The following is a 26298-nucleotide window of genomic DNA, read 5'->3' on the forward strand; positions in this document are numbered from 1 at the left end:
AGGGAATATAGACGTGGTGGCAGATAGGCATCAAAGAACCATCTGGCAGGAGTGAAGCAGTCCCTCCCCCACCATGAACTCCAGGCTTTATGAGGTGCCCTGTGGGTTGAGTGAGAATATTAACAGGAAGCAGAAACACATGTTATAAATGCCTACCAAGGAGAGATTGCAAGATAAGAGAGGCATCAATATTAAGGTAGCAGAAATATTTGGTCCCTGATAGTCACCACCAGAAATCTAATGTTCCTTTTAGCTCTGAGCCATTCCCAAATCTTCAAGTACATTAATCCCAGAACATAGCACATTAATTTGCCCTTCCTTCAATGCTTGAAACAAGAGAACATACTGTGACCTGCAAGTAACAGGTATTCCAGAATTTAAACTGTTCTATTCATTCAACTTAACTTTCAAATTTAAGTTTCCATTACCTATCTTGTGTTTCTCATTAATTGAGGTCAAAGCCAGGTCTGCAAATATCTGGTCATAGACCGTCAAATTTCTATACACACTATTGTTGGGCCTCCCTTTGTCTCATAGCAATAAAGAGAATTGTTCATCAATTTGGACTGCTTTCAAAGTGAAGTGCTTTTGCAGCTATAAAAACTCCAGCTTTTCTTCTGCATTTAATCACCTGCATAGTGAACACTGCCTTTCTCCTTCCATGACTTGAATAATAACTCTTAAGTAACTGTTTCTCACTCTGCCATCTTAACAAGAGCTAGCCAGTATCAGAATAAATCCATGTCAATCAAAGTTATGAGATTTGGGTTCCCAACTTCACCAACAACTATAATACAAAATGCAAGTAGTCAGCATAATCTGGTTGGTTGTATTTTGAAAAAGGTACTTTTTGAGTTCCCTGGTGGCCTAGCAGTTTAGGATCTGGCATTGCCATTGCTATGGCTTGAGTCAGTGCTGTGGCATGGGTTCAGTCCCTGACTTGAGAACTTCCATATGCCATGGGTGTGGCCAAAAAGGGGAACCTTTGCTGTCATTAGAATTTCAGGTCAAATATCTTCTTTAGATAATGACCTGTCATCTCAAAGCTGTAAGTATATGGAATGTCCCCATGACAATAGGAACATAACTGTATCTTTGTGTTATTAAAATATGTAGGATTATACTTGCAACTTTGGATGTTTCTAGGTGACATTTTAGGTAATGATCTTTTTATTCTTCATATTCACTTATTAACATTGATGACTACATGTTGCACATTCTTATTACTTGTAACAAAGCTCTCTGCCCTATTTTATTTTATTTTATTTTATTTATTTTATTTTATTTTATTTTCCTTTTTAGGGCCACACCCTCGGCATATGGATGTTCCCAGTTTAGGGGTCAAATTGGAGCTATAGCTGCTGGCCTACACCACAGCAGCAACACTGGATCCCAAACCCACTGAATGAGGCCAGGGATTGAACCCACGTCCTCACAGGTACTAATTGGGAGCTCCCCAATTTTAATATGTACATACAGCTCTACTTTTTACATCACCCACTTCTAAAAGTCCCTTTTAAGATGTATTGCCATTGTGTGTGTGCTCCTCCCCACGGAAGTGTGTGTTTAAGGCTATGTGCTCCTTGTTTCTAATACTGTGTTTCTCCCTTCTCTCTTTTTTGTCTTTATCCACAGAATGTTTTTGTAGATAAACCAGCATTTCCGGAGTATAAAGTTTCTGATGCAAAAAAGTCCAAATTCATACTTTTGCATTTTAGCACTTTTAAAGCTGGCTGGGACTGGCTTATTCTTCTGGCAACGTTTTATGTTGCGGTGACCGTACCTTACAACGTTTGCTTTATTGGCAATGATGACCTATCTACGACTCGGAGCACAACAGTCAGTGACATTGCAGTGGAGATTCTTTTTATTATAGGTAAGAACCAATGACTGTTTTCCTAGGAGATTTGCATAAGGGAAGTAAGCATGCTCCACATTTTTCTAACACGAATTTGAACTAAGGTCCATTTGCATGGGCATGACTCAGCCTCTGATGCAAATTTTGGAGGAGCACAGATTTGGATTTCTGAAAATTACCTCTTCCAGCTTTCTCGCTAAACTTTTGTTCAAACAGATCTAAACCGATGTTTTTTTGTTTCTATCCTTATTTCATCAAAAGTGGGCCAAAAAAGACTTAATGGCTGTTTTGTGTGTACTCGCAACATCTATTATGATCTTACCGGCACAGAGTCAGAGATGAAGCTTAGCAGGAACCCATCAATGGCATTCTCATTATGATCCAGTCCTGGGCATAGTTCTTCATGCCCATCCCTGCCTTTCCAGTATGTTGAAGGTGGTTGCCCTAGGTGGCCTAGTTGCAGAAGGAAAGGATTACATAAACCTTCTAGTCAATCAGCAGAAGCACTGAGTATCTGTTTTTAAATATAGGAGAAGCCCTGAGGGATGTTTTGCTAAGAATATTTACCTCTAAGTATTGAGAACCTCAGTTGAAGCTGCACCTGCTTCACTCTCATAAGCCTTCTCCTATTCTTCTGCCCCTAAATCCTTGCTCTTGCTTGCTGATTCTAAGACAGATTCTAGATCTCCATTAAGGCTTTGATTCCCTTTGGGCTCTTGACCACCGTGAGCAGTCTGATTCCTGCATTTTTACCCTCTTATGATGACAACATCCTTGTGGTAAAGATGAGAGAATGTTTGGAAAGTGTTTTAAAGTAGTAGGTGAATATTCAAATGAAAAGAATGGGCCCTAAAATTTCAAAGAAAAGGAAATAAAGAAAGTGAGGCAGATCAAAACTTTGTTTCAATGGTGGTACTTTTTCTCTGTGAGTTGGTATAGCTTTGGGTTCTCTAACTGAATATCAGCCCAGGTTTGCCCTGGAAGAGTTAATATCCTCTTGGTGTGGCTTTGGCTTCACTGTTAATATTGCACTTACTGGGCACTCCCCTCAGACCTATGCTAGGACCCTAGCTCCCACCCCAAAAGTGATGGCCGTAGTATGTTTAGGCCACTAGATGGCAATGTTGTCTAGTTAGGTAGCTTGGTAAGGCTACAAACTCAAGGAAATTTCTCTTTAATATTTTTTTTCATTTAAACTGTTCTTTATTGGAAAAGTATAACCATAAAGGGCTGTTAAATCACTGTTTAATCACAAATAACAACATTCTAGTTCGAAAAAGAATTTTAAATGAAAATTGTAGGAGAGGCATTTCAAGATGGCAGTATAGGAAAAGCAAACTTGAATTTGCACATACCAGCAACTACTTACTTCGCATTTACATTGTATTTACAACTATTTACACAAAATTTACATTGCATTTAGTATTATAAGTAATCTAGAGATAATTTAAAGGATATAGAAGAATGTGTGTAGGTTACATGCAAACACCGTGACACTTCATATGAGGGACTTGAGCACCCACAGATTTTAGTATTCTCAAGGGTCTTGGAACAAATCCCCTGCAGATACTGAGTGGCAACTGTATACACAGTGGAATACTACTCAGCCATAAAAAAGAATGAAGCATTTCCGTTTGTAGCAACATGGGTGGACTTTGAGAGTATTATGCTGTGGAAAACCAAACTAATAGAGGATAGATTGGTGGTTGAAAGTGAGAAGGGGAATATTGGGGTGTGGGTAGATTGTGTGAAAGTGGTCAAGAGTACAAAATTTCAGTTATAAAATAAAAAGGTCATGGAGATATAATGTACAGCATGGTGTCTGTAGTCAATAATATTATACTGCATATTTGAAAGTTGTTAAGAGGGTAAATCTTAAAATGTCTCATTACAAGGAAAGAACTTGTGTAACTTTGTGTGATGACAGATAACTATTAATATTATATGTCAACTATACCTCAATTAAAAAAGAAAAGAAGAAGGAAGTGAAAATCACAGACAAATTGGGTGTGTCTATAAGCCAATCCATTGTGGTTTTGTAACTTTTTCCTTTGCCAGCCTTTGATGTCTTCTACTCACCCAAGATAGACATAAATTAGGACTTGAAAAAGGCTCCTCATGACCTCGTTAGAGTTCTCATGAACTTGGGCAGTCATTTGGCATATCTAAGCTTGAGTATCCGCTTAATGAATGTTACTACATTATTATTTTTTCAACTCAGTCACAGAGACAAAGTAATATCTTGGACTTTATTTCTGACTCTTCCTGGTTCTTCAATATTGGACATTTCTAGGACTTAGAAGCCAATGTAGGCACTACATGCTCTTCAGCAGATGACAACTTGTTTGCACTCAGGAGAACTGACATGGTATGAGAAAGATATATTATAAGGTATTTGTCTTTTTTAGGCTGCTCTCCTCTACTAAACTTCTAGAGTCTAGCTTGCCTCTCTGAGAGTTGCCCCTGCATCTTTTGCTGTTCTTTCTTACTGCCGTTACTTCTGTGTTCCAGGTAGCAGGATGTTTCTCTAGATAGAATATACTCATCTTTTATTAGTTGAGTGAAAAGAGAATGGAAACCCACTCCTATTTTTATGCTGTTTGGCATCTACGAAAATGACTTTATAATCTGGGATTTGGGTTAGCCAACAAATTTTTTATTTTATTTTACGATTTTTATTTTTTTGTTATAGTTGATTTACAGTGTTCTCTCAATTTCTACTGTACACCAAATTGACCCAGTCTTATATACATATGATTCACATTATCCTCCATCATGTTCCATCACGAGTGACTAGATGTAGTTCCCTGTGCCATATGGCAGGATCTTATTGCTTATCCACTCCAAATGCAATAGTTTGCATCTATTAACCCCAGACTCCCAGTCTATCCCACTCTGTCCCCCTCTTCCTGAGCAACTACCAGTCTGTTCTCCAGGTCCATGAGTGTCTTTTCTGTGGAAAGGTTCATTTGTGCCATATATTAGATTCCAGATATGTGATATCATCTGGTATTTGTCTTTCTCTTTCTGACTTTCTTCACTCAGTATGAGAGTCTCTAGTTCCATCCATGTTGCTGCAAATGGCATTATTTTGTTCTTTTGTATGGCTGAGGCATATTCCATTGTGTATATATACCATATCTTCTTTATCCATTCATCTGTCGATGAACATTTAGGTTGTTTTCATGTCTGGATATTGTGAATAGTGCTTAATGAACATATGTGTACATGTACCTTTTTCAAGGAAAGGTTTGTCTGAATATATGCCCAAGAGTGGGATTCCTGGGTCACATGGTAGTTCTACATTTAGTCTTCTGAGTTACCTCCATACTGTTTTCCATAGTGGTTGCATCAACAGTTAGGAGGGTTCCCTTTTCTCCACACCCTCTCCAGCATTTGTAATTTGTTGACTTGTTAACTTTGGCCATTCTGACAGGTGTGAGGGGGTACCTCATAGTAGTTTTGATTTGCATTTCTCTAGTAATCAGGGATGTTGACCATTTTTCATGTACTTGTTGGCCATCTGTATATCTTCTTTGGAGAAATGTCTATTCAGGTTTATTGACCATTTTTCAATTGTATTGTTGGGTTTTTTTGCTCTTGAGTTATTTGAGTTTTTTGTATATTTTAGAGATTAACCCCTTATCAGTTGCACTATTTGAAACAATTTTCTCCCATTCTGTATGTTGTCTTTTTTTTTTTTTATGGTTTCCTTTGCTGTGCAAAAGCTTGTTAGTTTGATTAGGTCCCATTGGTTTATTTTTGCTTTTATTTATGTTGCCTTGGGAGACTGACCTAAGAAAACATTTGTAAGGTTGATGTCAGAGAATGTTTTTTGCCTGTGTCCTCTTCTAGGAGTTTGATGGTGTCTTGTCTTACGTATTAGTCTTTAAGCCATTTTGAGTTTATTTTTGTGCATGGCATGAGGGTGTGTTCCAGTTTCATTGATTTACGTGTGGCTTCCAGTTTTCCCAGCACACTTGCTGAAAAGACTGTCTTTTTTCCATTTTATGCCCTTGCCTCCTTTGTCAAAGATTAATTGATTATAGGTGTCTGGGTTTATTTCTGGGTTCTATATTCTATTCCATTTTTCTATATGTCTGTTTTGGTACCAGTACCATGCTGTCTTGATTACTGTGGCTTTGTAATGTTGCCTGAATTCTGGGAGAGTTATACTTCCTGCTTGGTTTTTGTTCCCCAGGATTGCTTTGGCAATTCTGGGTCTTTCGTGGTTCCATATAAATTTTTGGATTGTTTATTCTAGTTCTGTGAAAAATATCATGGGTAATTTGAAAGGGATTACATTGAATCTGTAGATAGCTTTGTGTAGCATGGCCATTTTTACGATATTAATTCTTCCAACCCAGGAGGATGGAATATCTTTCCATTTCTTTGCATCCTCTTTAATTTCCTTGATTAATGTTTTGTAGTTCTCAGCATATAAGTCTTTCACCTCTTTATTCAGGTTTAGTCCTAGGTACTTATTTTTTGGGGGAGTGATTTTAAAAGGTATTATATTTTTATATTCTTTTTCTAATATTTCATTGTTAGTATACAGAAATGCAACTGATTTCTGAATGTTAATCTTGTATCTTGCTACTTTGCTGAATTCATTGATCAGTTTGAATAGTTTTTGTGTGGAGTCCTTAGGATTTTCTAGATAAAATAGATATTTTTCAAAATATTTTATTTCTACCACTTTATATAAATGTAAGATGATGTGGCTATTTTTAAAATGGGGAAAAATTAAATGTTCCATGAAAAATGAATTATATTCAAAATGAAAAGTTGGGAGATAATGTATCTCTTTTGGAGAGTCTCAATGTACTTTAGCATTGTAAATCCTCTGAGAAATTCAGTAATAAAGAAATCTGTTCAACTGTGATTAACCCAGAATCTCCTGAAGTTATTTTTACCTTTGAGCTCTTTCTTCTCTTACTGCTTAGTAATACTCTTTGGGGAAGACTGACTCAGAAACTTTCTTCCCTGATAGATTTACCATAAAGAAAGTATCTGATAGTTCTAGATTTAGTTTTCTGAGGAAGTTCCATACCAATTTCCATAGTGGTTGGGATTGGTAGATGCAGACTATTACATTTACAATGGATAAGCAATGTGGTCCTACTGTATAGCACAGGAAACTATGTCCAATCTCTTGGGGTAGAACATGATGGAAGATAGTATGAGAAAAAGAATGTGTGTATACATATATATGTGTGTATATGTATGTATGTGTGTGTGTGTATATATATGTGTGTGTGTGTGTGTATATATATATATATATATATATGTATGAATGACTGGGTCACTATGCTATACAGCAAAAATTGACACAATGTTGTGAATCAACTATACTCTTTTTAAAAAAAGAAAGTATCTGAGTGGAATTATGATTCTCAGAATATAAATATGAATGGTGAGCTTGAATCTCTCCTAACTATTCTCTTCCTCTTCAAATAAATTGTTTGTAAGTGACATTGCGTCTTTAGGATCAGGTGTGGCTGATTACAAATAATTATAAAATTACTTTAGCTTGAAAACCATCATGTATAACAGCTACTGATTCAAAGCATTACAGAAACTTAAAATGGGAAGTGATCTCCTGGCAATTTATCTAATTCAATCTCACTTATGTTATAGGTGAAAAACCAAGCCCTAGTGCCCAAAGTCCCATAACTAAGTGATGGTTCTCCTGGTTAGCAGATCAGATTTCTTAAATGTTTATAAATCATGGTGCCATTTTCTGAAAAAATTCCGCTCAGCTTACTTACCTTTATCAATAGCAATAAGGCAGAAAATGAGAAAAAGAAAGTTGACGTGACTCACTTCTCTTTCTTCCACCAATGCACATACTAATAGTTTATATCTGAAATCCTGGTTGTAAAAACTGTGGTGTACCTGTAGGTCCAACAATCACTTTCCCATTTCCTAACAATCCAAAGAACCCAGTTTTTTGCAGGCAACACCATATCCAGGTCTGGGAATTAATTATGAGAACCCTAAGCCAGGAGTAACTCCTTTTCCCTTATCCATTTCAGACACAAGAGTTAAGAATGTGACCAAGAGTTCCCGTCGTGGCGCAGTGGTTAACGAATCCGACTAGGAACCATGAGGTTGCGGGTTCGGTCCCTGCCCTTGCTCAGTGGGTTAAGGATCCTGCATTGCCGTGAGCTGTGGTGTAGGTTGCAGACACGGCTCGGATCCCGCGTTGCTGTGGCTCTGGTGTAGGCCAGTGGCTACAGCTCCGATTGGACCCCTAGCCTGGGAACCTCCATATGCCGCGGGAGCGGCCCAAAGAAATAGCAAAAAGACAAAAAAAAAAAAAAAAAAAAAAAAAAGAATGTGACCAGTTCTGTCACATAGGATATAAAGAAATTGTTTCTGTGGGGCTTCTTGGAAATCGTGTTCCCCTGGAGAAAAAAAAGAGAGACATATCAGGGGGAAAAAAAAATTCGTGTCCCTATTCCTTCCTTTCCCTCAGGGATATGTGGATATGAGAATATGCTATGTGTGACTCCTGCAGTCATCCTTAATTTTTAGGAGGGACATCAGGAAGAAGATGTGGGTGGCAGAGCAGGAAATTAAGATGTTGCACCTCTGGACGTTTTACCAGGTGATGTTCCTATTATTGGAACCACTTGTTAATTGGACATTGTGTTACTGATAGCTCTATCACTCTAACAATAAAATAGATTACAATGCTATTATCCATGACACCTTGTACTGGGTCATTTCAGAGGTTCTAAGAGACTTCTGTTCCCAGGAAATAGGATGCTCTTTCTTCTGACCTGACATTTCACTCTTAGCCTATCTAGGAAGTGGTTTGTATATACATATTATCTGCTGTTATAACCACAAAGGCTTAGACATGTAAGCTACGCCATGACTCTATAACTCTGATTGACTTGATCTCTCCAAGCAGTCCTCAGACAGCTGCAAGTCAAAGGAAACATGGCATGCAACTGTATTTTCTGTTTACTCTGCATTTACCTTAGTCATAACAGGACAGTGGATAGTTGTATGAGATAAAGGGCAATCATACATTGTGTAGTCCTGTCGGGACTGAACATGTAACATCCTTACCCACTTTCCACCAGCAAAGCTCCCCAATTATGAGAAAGTCAAACACAGCATGTATATTTGAAAGTCATTTTTTCCCCCCTCAATGTCTGTTTTTAAGGTTATATTCTGTGTTGATTTAAGTAGTTCTGGTTCACTGGTTCTTAGTGAGGACCTTATCACATATAAGGACTATTTTAGAAATACATGGGTTTGATTTTAATTCATTAATCGTCACTCCATCATTTGAAGTTTATTGAGTGCTTTTAGATCACCATTTACATATTCAAAAAGTTGTTTTACCCCAATTAATGAACAGAATTCCTGTCAGTGCAGTATTTCTTATGAGTATATATCTATATTTTCATCATTTCCAATTATTTTATTTTTTTCTTCTGTCTGCAGTGCTTTGTTAACCATTACTTTTATTCACCTACATGTCACCAAATTCTGCTATCTCAAAATCATTATTGCTTCATATTATTTAATTTTATTGATAGCCTTGTGACATAATTAAGGCAGATAAATCTGTTTATACATAAGAAGGAAAAGGGGAAAAACAGTAAGCAGTTTATCCAAGATCTAGGTAATTACTGACCAAGCTAGAACTAAAACCCCAAAACCATGTTAAATGGGCAAAATAGTAGCAATATTGTGAGGGTTTAGTGAGATAGTTCTATCAAGAAATAAACTCATTTACTCCTTAGTCAGTAGTGATGAGTATTGTCAATAATGTCACCAAGCCCATATTTCTTCAGTTTGTTTTAATATCTAACTATATTCAGAAAATTAGCACTCTTTAGTACATACCGAAAATCCAGCTAATCATGGGAATAAGATAGACCAGGATATTCCACACCCTTAGCTTTCAGGAACACAGGTGTCTGAGGAATTATTTCCCATGTAAAGGAATTGAGTCTTCATAGCTCCTCCTACAGACTTAGCTTAGTATCCTTTAGAAAAACTGAGAGTTCTCTTAAATACCGTCACATCTACCCAAGTCAAGCATCCTTAACCTTCTGTGCTCCAGTCTGGCATGCACTGAATGATTCCCTAACAATACTAGAGGAGATTATTCCAGTGTCTTCTCCCATCCAATCTTCATCAGCATTTCTTGGAACAAGGAATTAAGCTTATCTGCTTTTTAGCTCCTCTTCCTTTTCCCTGCCAGCTCTGATGAAGCTTGAAAGCACAGTGGGCTTCCAATAACACAGTTGAGAAGCAAGAGTGTAGACATTTTATTGCTCTTTCATTGTATAAGCAAATCCCAACTTATACTTGTTTTCCTAAAACATGCAAAAATGTCATTTCCCCCCTTAGTTAAATGACTTAAAGGTATAGAGTTCAGGAGTTCCTGTCCTGGCTCAGTGGTTAACGAATCCAACCGGGAACCATGAGGTTGTGGGTTCGATCCCTGGCCTTGCTCAGTGGGTTAAGGATCCGGTGTTGCTGTGAGCTGAGGTGTAGGTCGCAGACGCGGCTTGGATCCTGCGTTGCTGTGGCTATGGTATAGGCTTGCGGCTACAACTTCAATTCGACCCCTAGCCTGGGAACCTCCATATGCCACAGTAGCGGCCCAAGAAAATGGCAAAAAGACAAAAAAAAAAAAAAAAAATAGAGTTCAACATTTACAACCTTGTAAATCATAGAGTTCAACACTAGAAGGGAAGAGTTTTAACAGTAAAGTTAAAATTTCATGGTGGTAAGAAAATTAAAATAAATTTTACCACTGAAGATTTGGGCACACTAGAATTTCCAGGCTGCACATTTAGAAGATTTGATTTGTTACCTTTCATTTATCTCTTAGCATTTTAGTCCTCCTTCCCACCCTCTGTCTTTCTGTCAGTCCCTTTCTTCCTGCTAGTCTCATTCTGCCTTTCAAACATAGATTGGCAATAAAAGGCCACTGAGTTGCCTATCCCCTTAGCTGCAAACCTGCAGCCCCACAGCCCAAAGCCATAAGCATGTTAAGTTATTCCATTTCTCCATTGACATTGACCTTGGATGCAGTCAAGGGGTCTTTTTAGGGCCACACCTATGGCACATGGAAGTTCCCAGGCTAGGGGTCTAATCGGAGCTATAGCCGCCGGCCTATGCCACAGCCACGGCAATGCCAGATCTGAGCCGCATCTGAGACCTACACCACAGCTCATGGCAACGCCAGATTCTTAACCAACTGAGTGAGGCCAGGGATCGAACCTGCAACCTCATGGTCCCTAGTCAGATTTGTTTCCACTGAGCCATGACGGGAACTCCATGGGATCTTGTCCTAACAGTAACTCAAGGTGGAATCCATAGCCAGGTCTCATATTTGACACTGATCCCTTGTGGTCATTGTAACTGAACTACAAGAGTGTTCCCAGTGCCTACATTCACAGATAGTATATTTGAAATCTCAGATAAATTGAATGTAATTGTACTGAGCATTAACCATTGACTAGAAATGAATCAGTGCTCATTTGGCCAGCTTTTTTCTGCTGAGTAAATCTAAGCCTAAGGACAAAAGAGTAATTAAGCCAAAAAAATAAAATTGGGAGTTCTTGTCGTGGTTCAGCGGAAACGAATCTGACTGGCCTTGCTCAGTGAATCAAGGATCTGACATTGCCATAAGCTGTGATGTAGGTCACAGATGCAGCTCAGATCCTGCTTTGCTGTGGGTGAGGTGTAGGCTGGCAGCTACAGCTCCAATTTGACCCCTAGCTTGGGAAACTCCATATGCTGCGGGTGCAGCCCTGAAAAAAAAAGGGCAAAAAAATAAAATAAAGTAAAATAAAATTACCCTGCCCCATCAATTTCCCAGAAAAGTGTACTATATCCAGTGTCTTATCTGAAAAATGAAAAAGAAAGTGCATTGAAAGGTTCCACTTTTTCAATTTCATCATTTTTAGGAAGTTTCAAATTAAGTTGGCATAAAAATTATTAAGCTCTTAAACAAAAACTAAAATGGCAATTTTTTTGCAAATAAATTTTATTTTAATTTCTGCTTCTTTAGGTTTTTTACCATTCCCCATGGGAAGAAGAAGTGCTATGATAAATCAGCTACTGATATGTGACCACTGTATTTTCCTTAACCATGTGAAACTGCAAAGCAGAGTGCTTCTTAATTTGATTGGTTCAAAAGTAGCAACATATTTTCCTTAGGCTAAAATAATGGTTTATGTTTGACTCTAAAAAGTACTTTACTCACCTTCATTTCCTATTAGACAGACACGTAGATTTTTAGAAATAGTCTCACCATTCTTTGCTATGAACAAAATGATACTCATGAAAATGTTTTTTGTTTTTGTTTCTTTTTATTGCTGCACCTGTGGCATCTGGAAGTTCCTGGGCCAGGGATTGAATCCAAGCCACAGCTGCAGCAATGCCAGATCCTTTAACCTACTGCGCCAGGTCATGGATCAAGCCCATACCTCCACAGTGACCTGCACTCAGATTTTTAGCTCACTACACCACAGTGGGAACTTCTCAATGACAAGGTTTTAACAAACCAACAAGTTACATTTTCAAGGCATTTTCTTTTGATTAGTTTAATTCCTCCTCTGTGGATATATTATGCTAATTATATTAAATTTAAAATAGAAACAGTGGAGTAAAACAAGTCTTCAGTCACAACCGATACAGTACAACCACTTCTTTAATGTTAAATCTTTCTGGTTGCTGTTTTCTCTGTTTGTGTTCATGTGGTTGTAATTCATAGCTACACAAATTTTGGTGACCATTTTTTCATGTAACATTTTAATATACGTATTTCTCTGTGTTTTATAAATATTTATAAACATTGAATAGTTGCATGACATTCTGTCATGAATGGAATGGCAAATGAGCTACTCTGTTTACCATGATACACATTTGGGAAGATTTTTATTTTTTTTCCCTCAGAAAAAAATTATGGTGAACATCTCTGTGAAAAAGACACTCATTCACTAATTAAACAAATCTTTATTGAATGCCTATTGTTTGCCAGACAGTTATATTTTATTTATTTTTAATAATTTCCTTACCAGTTTTATTTGATTATCATAATACAAGAACATCTATGCACTTAGAATATTTTCACAAATTATGTACTTCATGGTGTTTACTAACAGCATTACTATTTTTCAAACAGATTAAGCAGTCAATTATTTTATTTTGATTTTTGGAGGGAGTTCAATTATACTTTTTTTGGAGATGGAATTTTGTAGGATGTTAGAGGAGTGAAGCAAATGGAAATTCTTGAATTTACATCTAATAGGAAACAAACAGGAAACAAAACAAATAAGTACAATGTGTAGCATGTCAGGAAGTGCTGAGTTGCATGAAGAAAAATAAGCCAGAGAAGGGGAAGGGAACGGGTTCCATTTAAAGTGACGTGACCAGGAAAGTAACTTGAGAAGTGACATTCAAATAAAGACAGATGGGAAGCAAGGAAATAATATGTCTTGATGAACATTCTAAGCAAAGAGAACATCAAATACAAAAGATCTTCCTCCTATATTTATAATATTTTTTATTAAAGTATAGTTGATTTATAGTATTGAGTCAATTTCTGCCATACAGCAAAGTGACCCACTCATACATATATATATACATTATTTTTTGTGTTATCTTCCATCATGTTCTATCCCAAGAGATTGGCCTATAGTTCCCTGTGCTGTACAGTAGGACCTCATTGCTTATCCATTCTAAATCCAATGGTTTGTATTTCCTAACCCCAAACTCCCAGTCCATCCCTCTCCTTGGCAACCACAAACATGTTCTCTATTTTAAGGACTACAATTGTTGGGCCAAAGAATATTAATATGTACAGTTTTCAATGCATTGTTTTATTTTTAATTACATTATCCTTACATCATTTATTAGAAAAACTTTACTTGAAATTGAATTTACAGTAACAGATATTGTGAGAAGTTTTTTTCATTGTCAAACTTGTCATTTAATTATTAACTGATTAACGACAGTCTGAAAGTCATGATGTTTTGTTTGTTGGTTGGTTTTTTTTAATGCTTTTTTATTTTATTTTTAAACAAATTTTATTGTATTTATAGTTGTACAACCAACAACAACCCTACTTTTAGAACATTTCCATCCCAAATCCCCAGTCCATCCCTCCCCTTCCACATGTCTCCTTTGGTAACCATAAGTTTTTCAATGTCTGTGAGACTGTTTATGGTCTACAAATAAGTTCACTGTATCCTTTTTTTAAGATTATACATATAAATGATAGCATATGACATTTGTGTCTCATTGCCTGACTAACTTCGTTTAGCATAATTTCTAGGTCCATCCATGTTCCTGCAAATGCCATTATTTCATTATTTTTATGCCTAGGTAATATTCCATTGCATACATGTATAGCATCTACACATGGAAGGTGCTTCTACATCTTGGCTATTGTTTATAGTGCTGCAGTGAACATTGGGGTACCTATATCTTTTAGAGTCATGGTTTTCTCTGAATAGATTCCCAGGAATGGGATTGCTCGTTATGGTAATTCTATTTTTAATTTTTGGAGGAATCCTCATACTTTTTTCCATGTTGGTTGTACAAATTTACATTTCCACCAACCCTTTTCTCCATACTCTCTCCAGCATTTATTGCTTGTAGACTTTTTGATAATGGCCATTCTGGCTGGTGTAAGGTGGTACCTCAGAGTAATTTTGATTTTCATTTCTCTAATAATTTGTGATGTTGAACATATTTTGTATTTTGGCCATCTGTATGTCTTCTTTGGAGAATCAATTCCATTTATTTCTGGTTTTATTGTGATTCCTTTAGGAAGTGAATCTAAGAAGATATTGCTGTGGCTTACGTCATTGTGTTTGGCCTATGTTTTCCTCTAAGAGTTTTATAGTATCTGGTCTTATATTTGGGTCTTTAACCCATTTTTGTGTATGGTGTTAGGAAGTGTTCTAATTTCGTGCTTTTACATGTAACTATCCAGTTTTCCCAGCACCACTTACTGAAGGGACTGTCTTTTCTTCATTATATATCCTTGCCTCCTTTGTCATATATTAGTTGACTATAGGTGCATAGGTTTAATTCTGGGCTTTCTGTCTTGTTCCTCTGCTCTATATTTGTGTTTTTGCGCCAATACAATACTGTTTTGATGAACGTAACTTTGTGGTACAGTCTGAAGTCCGGGAGCCTGATTCCTCCAGCTCCATTTTTCTTTCTCAGGATGGTTTTGGCTATTCTGAGTCTTTTTAGCTTCCAAACAAACTAAAACATTTTGTTCTAATTCTGTGAAAAATACCATTGGTAATTTGATATTGAATCTGTAGATTGCCTTGGGTATAGTCATTTTGACAATATTGATTCTTCCAGTCCAAGAGCGTAGTATATCTTTCCATCTGTTTGTTCCATCTTTGATATCTTTCATCATTGTCTTATAGTTTTCAGAATACAGGTCTTTTGTCTCTTTAGGTAGGTTTATTCCTAAGTATTTGGTTTTTTGTTTTGTTTTGTTTTTTGTTTATTTTTTTGATGTGATGGTAAATGGGATTGCTTCCCTACTTTCTCTTTCTGGTCTTACATTGTTAATATATAGAAATGAAATTGATTTCTGTGTATTAATTTTTTATCCTTCAACTTTGCTAATTTCATTGATTAACTCAACAGTTTTCTGGCAGCCTCTTAAGGATTTTCAATGTATAGTATAATGTCATCTGCAAACAGTGATGCTTTTACTTCTTCTTTTCCAATTTAATTCCTTTTATTTCTTTATCTTCTTTGATTGCTATGGCTAAGACTTCCAAACTATGCTGAATAGAAGTGGCAAGAGTGGATATCCTTGTCTTGTTTCAGATCTTAGCAGGAATTCTTTCAGCTTTTCACCGTAAAGAACAATGTTAGCTGTGGATTTGTCATATATGGCCTTTATTACATTGAGGTAGGTTCCCTCTATCTCCACTTTCTGGAGGTTTTTTATCAGAAACAGGTGTTGGATTTTGTCAAAGACTTATTCTGCACCTATAGAGAGGATGATATGGTTTTTATTCTTCAGTTTGTTAATGTAGTATATCACACTGATTAATTTGCAGATATTGAAAAATCCTTCCATCCCTGGGATAAATCTCACTTGAACATATTGTATGATCTTTTTAATGTGTTGCTGGATTTGGTTTTCTAGTATTTTGTTGAGGATTTTTGCATCTATGTTCATCAGTAATATTGGCCTGTAATTTTCTTTTGTGGGGGAAGGTATCTTTGTCTGGTTTTGGTACCAGGGTAATGGTGTCATAGAATGAGTTTGGGAGTGTTTCTTCCTCTTCAATTTTTTGGAGTAGTTTCAGAAGTATAGGTGTTATCTCTTCTCTAAATGTTTGCTAGAATTCACCTGTGACACCATATTGTCCTGGACTTTTGTGTGTTGGAAGTTTTTAAATCACAGCTTCAATTTCAGTACTTGTGATTGATTCATTCACCTTTTCTATTTCTTCTTGGTTTAATCTTGGAAGATTATACTTTTTAAGAATTTTTTCATTTCTTCTAGATTGTCCATTTTATTGGTATATAGTTGCTTGTAGTAGTCTCTTATGATCCTTTGCATTTCTGTGATGTCTGTTGTAACTTCTTTTTCATTTCTAATTGTATTGACTTGAATCCTCTCTCTTTTTTTCTTGATGAGTCTAGCTAGGGTTTATCAATTTTGTCGATCTTTTCAAAGAATCAGCTTTTAGTTTCATTGATCTTTTCTATGGTTTTCTTCATTTCTGTTTCACTTATTTCTGCTCAGATCTTCATTTCTTTCTTTCTACTAAGTTTTCATTTTGTTTGTTCTGTCTATAGTTACTTTGGATGTAAGGTTAGGTTGTTTATTTGAGATTTTTGAGATTTTTAAAAATTAATATGTACGGCTTATAGCACATTATTTAAGTTTATTTTTAATTACATTATCCTTAGATCATTTATTTTTTAGTAAGACTTTACATGAAATACTACAAGTCGTCTGTGCTAATATTTTACATTAACAGCTGTTGAGAGATGTTCTAGGTGAATATCACTTTCTGAATTTTTAATACTAATCATTCACTCAATAGATTCAGATAGTGTTATTAACATTGTATTATTGTTATTTATTCCTTTTTTCTTGAGATTAGATATGTATGAAAAATAGAGTTGTATTTGCAAACAAACACAAAACTTATTTCACAGTGTATCTGAATTATTTTTAAATCTGAAAGATTTGTGAGATGGCAAATTTGGAGGAAAATCATCTTAGCACACATCCGAGAATGATGCTGCCTGCGACTTACATATTACTGTAAATAGACTATGAGAAGTAATACGTCCTCATAAAATATGAAACAATAGTGCTTGTTTTGAACAAGGCATGGAAAGTAAGAATAGAATATTACTAAAGTTAGAATCCCAGAAGAAAATTGTGAGTTCTTGATTTAGAAACTTATTACAGAGTAATGAGGGTTTTTTTCCACTTGCCTCTTCCCAAACATGAACTTTACTGTGTCATTCTCTCCTCTGTCCACTTTTTCAAGTGTATTTTCTTGCAGTTAAAAAAAATTATGTTCTCTAAGTAAAAATGACCTTATTACGTGGCTTATATTTCCCATTTCAATTCATGCATTTAACATTTGCCATTGGAATATCTTTTCTCCCATTGCCGCAAAAGCTTTAAGATAAATATTTAAATAATATATAAAACAAAATAGGCATTGAATATATTGAGAAGTTTTTTAAAATTCTTTTTAAAGCTTGTACCTGTGGCATACAGAAGTTCCCAGGCTAGGGGTCAAATCAGAGATGCAGCTGCTAGCCTATGCCATGGCAACAACAGATCTATGCTGCATCTGTGACCTTTGCTGCAGCTTTCAGGAACTCCAGATCCTTAACCAACTGAGTGAGACCAGCATCCTCATGAATATTAGTTGGGTTCTTAACCTGCTAAGCCACAGTGGAGACTCCTGTTTAAATATTTTAGACAACAAAGAACATTATGGTCACCTAGGTCTATTTATATTTCTTTATGTATCATTCAATTCATTAAATACTTGTTGAGGACCAGTATGTCACTCAAATGATGGCAATCCCTCAACATATCTAGAAGGCTCTCCATGGCCTGGACCCTATATCTCTATCCTTTGATCTGTCACCACATGCTCCTCCTTTCTGGGGCTTTGGCCACCACAGATTACTTACAGTTCCTTACATCACTCGTGTCATTTCTCACATCCCTTGTGTTTTCGTATCCTCTGCGTTTTCTGCTCCAAAGAAAAAAAGGGTGAGACATTTGCTTAGCTTCTCTTTATCCAAGCGAATTCTTCTTATTCTTGGAGTATTCTTAAAATATCTTTAACTGCTCCTGCAAAGTCTTCTTTTTAACTCTTCTTAGATCTATCACCATGAGTCTGCTGAGATTTCCCTTATGCACTGTTTGCATGGTTTTTCTTGCCCATTCTTCAACCCTATTTCATAATTGCCTATTTCTCTCCCCACACAGACATGCCATAAATAAGCTCTGAGCTCCTGGAGGATATGAACTGGACAGTATATTTACTTCTCTAGTCCCTCCAAGCCATTACCATATCTGATCCACAGTGTGCAGTAAACTATTGTTAACCTACTTCCAAAGTTCAGAAAAACAAAATATGAAATGTATATGGCTCATTGATTTGAACAGCCTTGTTTCCAAAGACAGGCTTGCCTGGCTTTCTTTATATGGTCCCAGAGGTGACTTTTATTTTTAAACAGAAAAGCCCTCTTTGGAGTTACTAATCCTTAACAAGCTAGTACCATTAGGCAAACAGCTTGGGAAATTGCTTGGGTTTGGTGCCCTACCCAGCCTCTTGCAAATACATCAAGAGCTTGTGAAGACTCTTCAAATGGTGAATTTGAGTGACATGGGGTGAGCCCAACGATCCCAAAAGCCAAGTGTTAGGATGCCATCTTTCTCTGATGAAATCCTAGGTGGGAGACCCTTGGACGTGCAGAGAAGCAAGGAAATGCAATAGCCTCAACTCAGCTGGACATAATGATCACTAGAAATTATAAAATCTTTTCTGTCAATTAATTAATAGGAATTATAGGGAGTTGTCTTGTGGCACAGTATGTTAAAGATCCAGCATTGTCACTGCAGTTACTGGGGTCACTGCTGTGGCACAGCTTTGATCCCTGGACTGGGGAACTTCTCATGTCTTGGATGCAGTCAAAAAAAAAAAAAAAAAAAAAAAAAAAAAAAAAAAAAAACAAAACAGAAAGAACTATATAAAGGCAAGCCTGATATAAACCTGATACCAAGATTTGGGTGATGAAAATGGTATTGAAAAAATTGAAGGCATTCTCTCCATATTTGAGAAGCTTATGCAATCATTGAGGAAGATTGCCTAACTGTGAAAAACTCAGCAGAAAGTAAAAGAGCAGTGGCAGCCTTGCTCCAAGCTGTGTAGTATGATTCCAGGACTGCGGGAAAGACATCTGTGGTGTATTTTGAAATAGATGTAGAACTGGTACATATTAGTGTTGGATTGAAAGGGGTGATCAGAAAAGAAAAGTTAATAGGAAAGTGGGAGAAACCATGAGGGCCGAGCATCTGGAATGAGGATGAACTTACCAAGGTGGCAACAAGCAATCAGCTATGCCTATGGTTATTCACTGAAGGGAAGCAAAGTTGGCCACCCCAATATGTGTCTCTATGGCATGCAGAAGAAACAGAAGACCCAGGGAGTTTTTCTTTTTAGCGCCCCCCCCCCCTCACTTAACTGCCTAAAAGAATTTAAAGCAAGGGCCTATTCAAGGAAAGAGAACTATCACCAAGGAAATCTGTCGTACAATATGAACTAGGTGTATTAGATTAGCAAAGTCTGTTAAAATTCTTTTCTGTGTCCCATTGTTTCTATGTGGCTGAGTAAACATTTGGTTTACAAAATATTGGCTCTTTTTACATCCTCCTCTGAGTTGCCTTTCTTCCCTTTCAAGTCCTAGACCTCTGCCCCCCACCCCTTTTTTTCTTTTTAGGGCTGCATCCATGGCATTTGGATGTTCCCAGGCTAGGGGTCGAATCAGAGCTGCAGCTTCCAGCCTACGCCACAGCCACAGCAATGCCAGAACCGAGCTGTGTCTGCAACCTACACTACAGCTCACAGCAACACCAGACCCTTAACCCATTGAGCAAGGCCAGGGATCAAACCGGCAGGCATCCTCATGGATAGTAGTCAGGTTCTTAACCCACTGAGCCACAACAGGAACTCCTGCCCACTTTTCTTTAGTCTAGAATGAAATATATACCTCATTTTGCCTGAGTGCCTTTGGAATCCCATGTTTGTGCAGATTCCCTGTGTATATGTAATTAAGTTTGATTTTTCTCCTGTTAATCTGTCTTATATCATCTTAATTATTCAACCAGCCAAAAAAATCAACAAGGGAAAAGGAAATTTTCCTTTTTCACTCTTTCATAATTCTATCTGAGCCTAGGCCTTCGAGCAAAATGAAATGTATTCCTGGAGTACAGTGTTTGAAGGGACGTTGCATGAATAGGGCCACTGGATAAAGACCACACTCTTAGAAGCAGAGTTGGGCATGAATACACGGATTCCTTTTGTTTGGGGTATAGTAACTGCTCAAGAAATTTATGTTTAAAATTTGAAACTGACTACTATAGGAAAGAAGTAAAGAACACAGTGATTCACTTATGCTGAATTGGATATTGGCCTGGAAAAAAAAGATGATCTCACTCAGAAAAACAAAAGATGTTAATTAAGTCTGATTTTAAAAATTGCTGGTACCTCATTTCTGTAGAAAACATTAGAATATTCAAAGCATAGTTATTGACATTATCTTGTTTAAAACTTAGAACAACCCTTTAAGAAGATGGAAATTGCAAAGAGCTACTTCCTGTTTTTCCTGTCTCACGATATTTTTAAGGCTGACCTTACATACTATAATACAGTTAAGAATGAAATTTGGTAGTAATATTTATTCCAGGTTGTAGAAAAAGAATCTGAAATAGCTTAAGTCACTTTAAAAGTAAAGGAAATACAAAGGGAAATGAAGAGCAAACATTTTAAACAGAAGGTTTAAGACAAATATTTTTATGTTTATTGCTTTATTTAACGATTGTAATAAGCCCTCAAAAGAGTCTTCCAGTCACCTGTAGCCTCTTGTTTGTCAAATGGTGCTTGTTAGTCTTTTTCTGAAAGATTACTTTCCTTTCTGGATGTCTCCTGAGAGCGTAACAGTCCAAGGATGGTTGTAGCATAAAATAACTTTTTCTATTTATGGGACATACTTATGCTAAAGAATTATTTATTCTTTACCTGAAATTCAAAGGTCACGGGCTATTCTGTATTTAATCTTCAAGTAGACGCCGGAGTGACCTCAATGGGTCATATTAATACCCTGACTTTTGTCAACTGGAAAAATATGCACAATGTGAGAGTCAAGAGTTAGGTTTTATCTGAGGCAAAATGAGGACTATAGCTCAGGGAGAGCATTTCAGGTAGCTCTAAGAAACTTCTCCAAAGAAGTAGGGGGGAAAGTCAGTACATGCGTGATTTTGGTAAAGAGGCAGAGGTCCATGCAATCAAGCAGACATTTTTTGCAGAAGGTTACTAGCATCACAAAGAGCAGACATCAACTGAATGATTTTAGTGCCTTAAAGGGGATGTTGAAGGTCAGTAGCTGCAGCAGCTCATGATTTAATCCTTGTAAAAGTAGATGGCAAGTGGCAACTTTGAGTTGGCACTTTAGCAAGCCCACCAGCAGGTCGAATACCTAGGAGCAGCCGCAGGAAGGGTTTGTGTTGAAACGATGCTGATCCGTTTTTGAGCAGGGATTGGGAAAGAAGAACTACTGCTTAGGAGTACTCTCATTCTTCATAGAGGCTGGAGAAAAGGGTGAGTCTTTCCCCATAAATGATAAAAAGTCACGTTTTAATTGGACTGTCAAGACCAGCCACCAAAGTACTACTTCAGGAAGCTGGGAGCTGTTAAATTACTAAGTAATAGAAGGAGAGAGTTGCGGGCTGTGCTTTGTATGTGGGTTAGATTTAAAAAGATATAAGAAGAGCCACAACAACTCAATGACTTATGAGGTGTAGAAATTTATTCTCTCTCACCTAGTGTTCTGCTGAGTGTATTGAAGGCCAGTAGAGAGGAGTTGGGGCAAGTGGTTCTCTGAATAGTCATTTAAGGACTGAGGCTAATGGTGGCTTTACCATCTTTAGTAGACAGCTTCTAAGGTCGCTTCATCCTCTATTCTAGCCAGAAAAACAGAAGAGCAAAGAGCATGAAAAAGCCAATATACACAATTAATGCAAAGAGGATAAAATTTGCACACAATACTTCCACCTGCAAGTGCTTAGCCACATGACCTCATTAGTTGCAAAGGGGCCTGTGAATGTCATCAAGCTACAATTCTATTATTCTGGAAAAGAGGGAATATGAATTTTGGTGAACAGGTATATTTTGCATTATATCCTAGAGTTGCATTTATAGGGCTTTTAGGCTGAAGGAAAGAGAGAGAAGAAAAGCAAAGAACTGTTTTAAATATTAGAGGCAATGACATACTTTAACAATGTCTCACATTCTTTGGGGTGTAATTCTGACTTTATGGGAATGACTTTACTCACAGAGTTCAGATCCTAATATCAACATAGCATGCAAATCTTCTGCCTGCAAAACAACTAAATAAACTATTTCTCCACAGTCATTTATTAAGAGCTTTGCTGTTGCATGTGTTGAAAGCATTTCAAATCTCCTCTATTACAAGACACCAAGTCAGTTCTTTCCAAGTAGTGAGCTGTATTGATAAGCAAAGGTAATAATATACATGCCCATTAAAGATGCCACATAAAAGAAAAGTAGGAGGAAGAATAGTGAACAGCTGTGGAGGGTGATACTTGACCAGATCAGCCCCTGTCTCAGACATGTTTATTAAGATAATACAAATGAATTCTTATCATCAAGAGATTTACTTTCATAACAGATTGAAAATCTGAACCGGCCAAAATATGAAAAGTTCGATAACAACTGAAATGAAGTATACGGAATGCATGGCCAGTAACAATCTAGAAGTAAGTTGGGTCAATTGTGGTTGAATCTAAGAGCAAAGTATGCATTCTTGCTTCTATTTAAATATGTGTTCAGGATAGCATCAGTACTGATGGCTATTCAAATGCAAAGTAAGCAAATAGCAATAGTTTGGGAAATAAAATTCATCAAAGTCACCCAAAAAATGTCAAGTAACTACTAGTAACAGCAAAACACCACATTTACATTACTCAGTTGTTAAATGATGCCTCAGAAAACAGCTTCTTAGAAGAAACTTAGCCTTACAGTTTGTTGTGGTGTTCAGTCCTGAGATACCTGAATTTTGTAGCATCTTCTTACGCTAGTGTTTTTGTTGATATTGCTAGAAAAATAGCCATGAAACTATTTCAGTACAATAAAAGGCTAATTTGAAGACAAGACCTTTCCTGTGTACATGATTGGGTCATTTTTAACAAATAACGTGTGTTTTGTTAACTTTTATTTTTACACCAACAGACACTGCCCTATAAGTAGAAAATAAGTAGAAGTAAGTAGCTAAAATCAGTAGAAAATATAATAAACAGAAAAACATAGGGTTGGTGGGTTTGGGGAGTTCTGTTCTATTCTTTCTGGAGTATCACTGAGAAACTCTAGAGACTCTATTTTAACTATATAAACAGATGCAGGAGCTTTTCTTCCTTCTTCTCCAGAAACACCATATGATAAGTGTAAAGGGTAAACCATAAGAATGTAAAAAGAAATTTCAATGTGAAATACAAAAAAAAATAATTGGAGACTTCATTTCTTTAAAGGGTCTAGCTCTAATTGTTAGCCCCTTTGATACTGTATATTTCCAAGCCATAGATTAACCCCCCGGAGCAGTCGTCTCTGACTGACAGTAAACCAGGTGCATCCCAGCATTAACTAGCCTTGGAATTTCTCCTGCTCCACTCCAGTCAGTACTCTTCCATCTTGTTGAGTTCCAGTGTGAATACTTAGAGTTTTAAGTAAGTTTTCTGCTAGCCTTGTGACTTCTTTTCTTGGCTTTGGTGATCCAGCTACCAAGATGAATTCTTGGCTCTTACAAGCCTGCTGATAGTGAGTTGACTTATTGTGTTACCAAACTCAGGTTCCACTGCTTGCTGCTCAAAAGCCAAAAATTGGAGTTCCTGTTGTGGCACAATGGAAACGAATCAACTAGGAACCATGAGGTTGCGGGTTCAATCCCTGGCCTCGCTCATTGGGTTAAGGATCTGGTGCTGCTGTGAGCTGTGGTGTAGGTCACAGATGCGGCTTGGATCTGGTGTTGTTGTGGCTCTGGCGTAGGCCAGCAGCAACAGCTCCGATTAGACCCATAGCCTGGGAAACTCCGTATGCCGTGGGTGAGGCCCCCAAAAAACAAAACAAGACAAAAAAATAAAAATAAAAAATAAAAAAAAAAACAGCCAATAATTCAAGAGGCAATAGAAAGGAAAGTTGACCGTCAGGGGAGAAGGTGGACCCATTTTTAATTGTTTATTTATTTTTCCTTCTCTTTTTTTATTATTTTTTATTACTCAATGAATTTATTACATTTATAGTTGTACAGTGTTTATCACAATTCAATTCTATATCCTTTCCATCCCACACCCTCAGTGCATGACATTTTAAAAAGGAAAAAGGAGGTGAGAATCTGAGTGAATCTTCAAGTCAGGACCCTGGGCTCTGCATAATCCTCTATTGAGTGCAGAGTGGTTGACTCTTCAGATGCTACCTTGCCTATGTGATCTGCCTGCAGAATTGCTCAGGGGGCTCTTGGGGGTGGAAAGCTAACCATTCTTTACTTAATTCATTCTTACTTCTTTTTATCTAGAAAAAGAATCAACAGGTTAGGCAAGGCGTGGTGTGCATACTGGAGAACATAAATCAAGAGTTAGGTTAAATCGATTAGTGATCTCATTCCTATAAATTAGGTTCTTTTAAGGTTAGAGGGAAGGAGAAATGGGCAAACTGGAAAGGGGCAAAAGAGTTGCTTTCAGTTGGGCTGCTCTCTCTCTACTCAAACAGCCCTGAGGGAGAATTGATAAAACAAATACCATTTCATTTCCCAACTTTCCTTTGACTTCAGTGACTGGAATGTAACATGAGTGAAGAATTACTCTTTGCCCCAACGTTGGCATTTTGGCCAGGGCCTGCTCATACTTTACTGAAATCAGATGGGTGTAGCTTGAGAGTATTGATCTTTTTGTGATTTTACTCTTCACAGTGACTAAAAAAGACTGAAATATAGAAAAGCAATTCTGGCATAACAGCCATGTAATGTCTACTGACAGCATTCCTAAAAATAACTATGAAATCATAATGTGCTTAAGTGAGAATCTATTTTTCCCTTAAGCAAGCATGATTCTATTATTTCAAACACTTCAAATTCTATATTCGAAATTCAAATATTTCAAATAAAAATCCATTTAGTTTTTTAAATGTACTTCAGATTTGTGACTAATCAATTTATGCTTTAGAAGTTAAATATACTAGTCATATTTTGAAGCTATTGAGAGCCCTTGAATATAGCTTGAACACAGCTGTTTCTGACTATGCTGGAAAAACTAGTGTCTAACAGATTGGCAGGTCATGGGAACAAAATGTAGAGACCAGAGACAGATCTGCATATACATGATCACCTGATTTATGACAAAAGTGTCACTGAACTGCTTTGGGGAAATGGTTAAATGGTGGTGAATCAATTGGATATCCACTGGGAAAATATAAATCTTGACTCCTGCATCATACCATGCCCAAAATCAATTGCAACTGGATTGTAGACAAGATGTGAAAGCTAAAAAAGAAAACTCCTAGGAGACATCATAGTAGAATATCTTAATTACCTTCACATAGGCCTAAATTCCTAAACAGAACACAACACATATTCAGAATATATAATAGCAATTCCTAGATATCATTAAAAGAAAAGGGAGGGAAATATATTTCAATGGACAAAAGTCTTATACCAAAACTTCATGAAAGAAGCTACCCAAATATGAAATTAGTATGTGCTTGATATCATTAGGGAAATAAAAATAATTTTACTACCACTAGCATGGCAAAAAGACAAAACAAACAAAAAAAGCAAAGAAAACAAAACCAAATTACTAAATTACCAAAGATGTGGGAAGATATGGAGCAACCTGAAATCTCATATAGAGTATGTAGAAATGTAAATTTGTACAATCTCTCTGTAAACACTTTGCCAGCATCTACTAAAGTAAAATATATAATTACTTATATAATTACTTTAAGACCCAGATATTTGATTCATATAACCAACACATACCTATACCTGCACAAGGAAATATAGGTATTGTGTGTGTATGTGTGTGTGTGTGTTTAAGCCCAAATTAGAAACTAGGCAAGTAAGATTATCAACAACAATAGAATTAA

General features: G+C 36.8%; 1 protein-coding gene across 9 annotated transcripts in view; it reads left to right on the top strand.

Moving 5' to 3' along the window:
* Nucleotides 1-26298, top strand: part of KCNH8 (potassium voltage-gated channel subfamily H member 8) — a 447861-nt gene that overhangs the window by 236138 nt on the left and 185425 nt on the right. For all 9 annotated transcript variants that reach the window (XR_014824095.1, XR_014824098.1, XR_014824099.1 and 6 more), the window contains exon 5: nucleotides 1636-1876. Coding sequence is in view for 5 of the 9 variants with exons in the window: in XM_084989953.1 (XP_084846079.1) it covers nucleotides 1636-1876 (241 nt within the window). In the remaining 4 variants the exon portion in view is untranslated. The remainder of the gene's footprint in view (nucleotides 1-1635; nucleotides 1877-26298) is intronic.

Source organism: Sus scrofa, chromosome 13, assembly GCF_054392235.1.
Source record: "Sus scrofa isolate SSC_HxYL_T2T_F1_AM1 chromosome 13, Sscrofa_HxYL_maternal_Yorkshire_Landrace_v2.0, whole genome shotgun sequence".
NCBI classification, from domain to species: Eukaryota; Metazoa; Chordata; class Mammalia; order Artiodactyla; family Suidae; genus Sus; species Sus scrofa.